This window comes from Penaeus monodon, chromosome 17, assembly GCF_015228065.2.
Source record: "Penaeus monodon isolate SGIC_2016 chromosome 17, NSTDA_Pmon_1, whole genome shotgun sequence".
NCBI lineage: Eukaryota > Metazoa > Arthropoda > Malacostraca > Decapoda > Penaeidae > Penaeus > Penaeus monodon.
Window position 1 is genome coordinate 46,051,516 of NC_051402.1, and position 5,000 is coordinate 46,056,515.

Genomic DNA, 5,000 nt, shown 5'->3' on the forward strand with positions numbered 1-5,000 from the left:
TTTCCAAGGGTGAACTTCATGGACATCAGATCCTAACTGGAGGCCCTTGTTCCGATACCCTGGATGTCTCACCAACAGTTTGTTCTTGCTGACCATTCCAAGTCAACAATGCGGATCATTGAGGAAAAATGAAAGTGTAAATTTTTTATAATATATGTAATCTTCACCTTTGGTATACACATATAATCACAATGTGGAACAAACACAAAATCAGTGATTCAATAAATGAAAAGTATCATGAGCCCAGACAATATCCTACAACCAAAAACCCTAACATTTGTGAAATGAAAATAAAAAAAACATAGGCAAAAGACAGATAGCACCTCTTCAGTCAACCATATTAAGAAATGTCAGGATATAGATCTGAAATATATGTAAACCTATAGAAATTTGAAAATGAAGTTAGAATAACCTGGAACTTAATGAAACATTATTGCATTGGGCACTGATGACTTCAAAAACCTATAATCTAATTGCAATATTGTACTTTATTTTCAAGTGACTATATAAAGAGCTTCAGAATTTGCAGTCATATTAATGGCTAGAATAATATGGTGAAATATAATCTAACATCTAGCAATCACTATTATTTTTTCAACAGTCCTTGTAGCAAATTTTAATATATCTTCTCAAATAGGTTTCTTTACTACTATCTGTACATTTGACTGCATATATTTTAATGCCATTAATATTACCTGTACACAAGACTTATAGCAACTGATGACTGGAAGACAAAATAGTTTTTACTTTCTTTCCAATTTGCCTTTCATAAGATGTTCACTATCTTTTACAGTCCAGAGAATTTTACAGAGAATTTTCGTATTTATCTTTTCTTTAAAGTCTTATACTTATTATACTTAGACAAATGACATTAAAAAATTAAGCTTACATAAGATAAATAACTTGCCATGTACTTCTATACCTGCTTTTTATTGACTTTCCTGGTTTAACATCAAATTTACTCATTCATGGGACAAAATGATGCAGCAATTTTTCAGAAAAGTTTAACATTAGAACATACATCTATGAACACACTTCAAAATAGCATAAGCACTTTAAATTGGACAAAAAGAAAAGAAAAAGTACAAAATGATCTTACACTGTATATATCATTCCACAGCTTTTCCCTAACCATTATACTTAATGTTTGTTCACTTAACTTCAATAATAACTGCTGCTTGCTTACTGAACCTCAATTTTTTGTCATCCATTTTATTTGTTCTTTTATGTAAAGCTGACTAGAATATATAAATATAGAGTAAAAGCATAAAATATTTATTTTCTATTATTACCAATTTTCATGTGCATTAAGGGCTAGATTCTCCACACTACACTTGATTTGTGTAAAAGGATGGAATAGGTTATTTGCAGTCCATAATACTGTAAATAGGCAAATAAATCTATGATAATCTTAGATTAAAAGGCAAAAAATTCTATCATATCAAATTTTAACACTTTCCATTCTTAAGAAATTACAAAACAATTTCACAGGAAAATTTCCTTTAAACCAAAAAAAAAAAAAATTAAACTCGTTATTGCACTCTGTGAAATGAGGGGAAACAAAACAAATTAAAACCCAAAACAATACTGTGATCCTTTGAACATAAACATCATTCCAGATTATATAAAAAAAATTGACTGCCCTTTCCCTCTTAAAAGTCTCCAAGAGGTTAATGTCTTCAAAGTTTCCTGTTTTTGCCTCCTGCTGTGGCTTACTGTCATTAAGGGTGATTTTCTGCCAGTGGTTGGACAAGCTCTGCCTCTGTTGCTTCTGTTGCACCTTCAGTATCCAGCAATTCTTCATCATCCTCTTCACTCTGGATATAATTTCATTATCATTATTAAAGCTACAATCCTACAACAAAGTGACTGATGTCTGAAGATAAGAAAATATAATTCATATATATTCCCTCTAGCCATCTTATGAATATGTATTTGAAATCCACCATACCTGTATGCTGTCACTGCGATTATCTGACTGGAGAGTTTTGTTCCAACCATGTCCATTTCAATTGGGAACCAGTGTTTGTCATGCATAAGCTCCTGACACTGACTGTGGTATGTACAAGGCCAGATATGAGTCCTAGTAAGTTGTTCAGTAAGGTGTTGGACATGTTTTGAATCCAGCAATTCTAACTTGACAAGAACATCTGATCTCAGTTTGGCAAATTTGGCCCTGGCATCTGGCGACAACGTAGAATCAGTCTGAAGAGGAAGAACCTATATTAATCCCTATACAGTATTGCATAACCTCAAAAATCTTTAAATAAATATGTATACTGCATTTTTACTAAAAATGGGGCAAGCAAGACAAATTTCCCTTAAATAAGTTCTTGATCATGTCTTGCCATGTTTTTGATTTAAAATATCTAAGTAATATATAATGAGAGGATTATGGATATCTTTTCTTGAAAATATTTGGTTTAAAAGAGCAAAAAACTCAACAGAAAATGTTACTGACAATCTTTTTTTTTAAATGACCAAGATTTATCTGCTGAAAATTATTAATCAAAAATCTCTACCTCTATGTACTGCATTTTAGGCTCTTTTGCAATCAGTATTTTAACCCAATGAGTGTGGGTGGCAAGACTTCAATGCCATGCCCCCTGTAAAAAAGTTTATCTATTGTCTTTACACATAGAAGCTCTACAAGTGCTTAGTCACCATAGAGTCAGCTGTTAGTCTTACCTGTCTCACCTGTTTACCCTTTTCCCCGATTTTTTGAAAGCTTTATTTCCATTATTTCATTGTCTTTGGGTGTTATTAATATTTCAATAACAATTTAATAATCATAATACAATAAGAATGATGATAATGTCAATATTAATATTTTAGAAAGAAAAACACATTTTTTCCGCCAATTCAGGGATGGGGAAATCAGGATCGTCCCCAAGGGCCAAACTAATAGACTCCCTTTGGGGGATGAGCATGTATGGAGCCATCTGTATGTAACAAAACTCACTAAAATCTAATGGGGACAATACATGGCATGGGATAATCAGGACTATATACTTATTACCCATCCATTACCAATAAAAAATATATATCACACTGTAGATTAATTCAGCATATAAACATAAAATAACCTCTACATATAAATTCTACTACAAGTTCAGTCCATCATAAATCGTAAAAAATAGACAATTACCACCATCTAATTTCCAATTTTCCCACCCATATTTATTTAAAAGATTTTCTGATGTTATGCATACTGTATAGGATTAATAAGGTTCTTCCTCTTCAGACTGATTCTACGTTGTCGCAAGATGCCCAGGGCAAATTTCGCCAACTGAGATCAGATGTTCTTGTCCAAGTTAGAATTGCTGGATTCAAAAACTGTCCAACACCTTACTTGAACAACTTAATAGACGCATATCTGGCCTTGCTACATACCACAGTCAGTGTCAGGAGCTTATGCATGACAAACATTGGTTCCAATTAACTGGACATGGTTGGAACAAATCTTCCAGTCAGATAATCGCAGTGACAGCCCATACAGGTATGGTTGGATTTTCAAATACATTATCATAAGAGGGCTAGGAGGAATATATATGAATTATATTTCTTATCTTGTCAGACATCCAGTCACTTTGTGTAGGATTATGTAGCTTTACTAATGGATAACTGAAATTATATCCAGAGTGACGAGGATGATTGAGAATTGCTGGATACTGAAGGTTGTGCAACAGACGCAACAGAGGAGAGCTTGTCCCAACATCGCAGACATCACCCTTAATGACAGTAAAGCCACAGCAGGAGGCAAAAAAAACAGGAAACTTTGGAAGACATTAACCTCTTGGGAGGACTTTTTAAGAGAAGGAAAGTCAATTTTTTTGTTTATATAATCTAAGGAATGATGTTATGTTCAAAGGATCACAGTATTGTTTGGTTTAATGTGTTGTGTTTCCTCTCATTTCACAGAGTGCAATAACGAGTTTGAATTTTTTTTTTTTTTTTTTGGTTAAAGGAAATTTTCCTGTGAAATTGTTTGTAATTTCTTAAAGAATGGAAAGTGTTCAACTTGAAATGATAGAAATTATTTGCCCTTTTGAATCTCAAGATTATCATAGAGTGATTTGCCTATTGACAGTATTATGGACTGCAATAACCTTATTCCATCATTTTACAACAAATCAATGTGTTTAGTGTGGAGAATCTAGCCCTTAATGCACATTGAAAAATTGGTTAATATAGAAAAGAAATATTTTATGCTTTTACTCTATATTTAATAGATTCTAGTCAGCTTTACATAAAAGAAACAAATAACAATGGATGACAAAAAATGAAGGTTCAGTAAGCAAGCAGCAGTTATTATTGAAGTTAAGCGGAAGAAAACCATTACGTATACTGGTATGGAAAAGGCTTGTTGGAATGATATATACAGTGGTTAAGATCATTTTGTACTTTTTCTTTTCTTTTGTCCAATTTTTAAAAATGCTATGCTATTTTGACGTGTGTTCATAGATGTATGTTCTAATGTAAACTTTTCTGGAAAAACTAGCTGCATCATTTTGTCCCATGAATTGCAGTAAATTGATGTTAAACCAGGAAAGTCAATAAAAAAGGCAGGATAGAAGTACATGGCAAGTTATTAATCTTATGTAAGCTATTTTTTAATGGCATTTGTCTAAGTTATAATAATATAAGACTTGAAAGAAAAGATAAATACGACAAATTCTCTGTAAAATTCTCTGGACTGTAAAAGATAGTGAACATCTTATGAAAGGCAAATTGGAAAGAAAGTAAAAACTATTTTGTCTTCCAGTCATCAGTTGCTATAAGTCTTGTGTACAGGTAATATTAATGGCATTAAAATATATGCAGTCAAATGTACAGATAGTAGTAAAGAAACCTATTTGAGAAGATATATTAAAATTTGCCTACAAGGACGCTGTTGAAAAAATAATAGTGATTGCCTAGAGTTAGAGTATATTCACCATATTATTCTAGCCATTAATATGACTGCAAATTCTGAAGCTCTTTATATAGTCACTTGAAAA

General features: G+C 32.2%; 1 protein-coding gene across 1 annotated transcript; it reads right to left on the reverse strand.

The window, feature by feature from the left end:
* Positions 1–1,314: 1,314 nt before the first annotated feature.
* Positions 1,315–2,537, reverse strand: LOC119583397. Its single transcript, XM_037931866.1, has 4 exons — positions 2,523–2,537; positions 1,952–2,205; positions 1,589–1,817; positions 1,315–1,380 (listed from the first exon to the last, which is right to left on the reverse strand). The coding sequence occupies exons 1-4, from the start codon at positions 2,535–2,537 to the stop codon at positions 1,315–1,317; spliced, it is 564 nt and encodes a 187-aa protein (XP_037787794.1).
* Between the last annotated feature and the right edge of the window lie 2,463 nt (positions 2,538–5,000).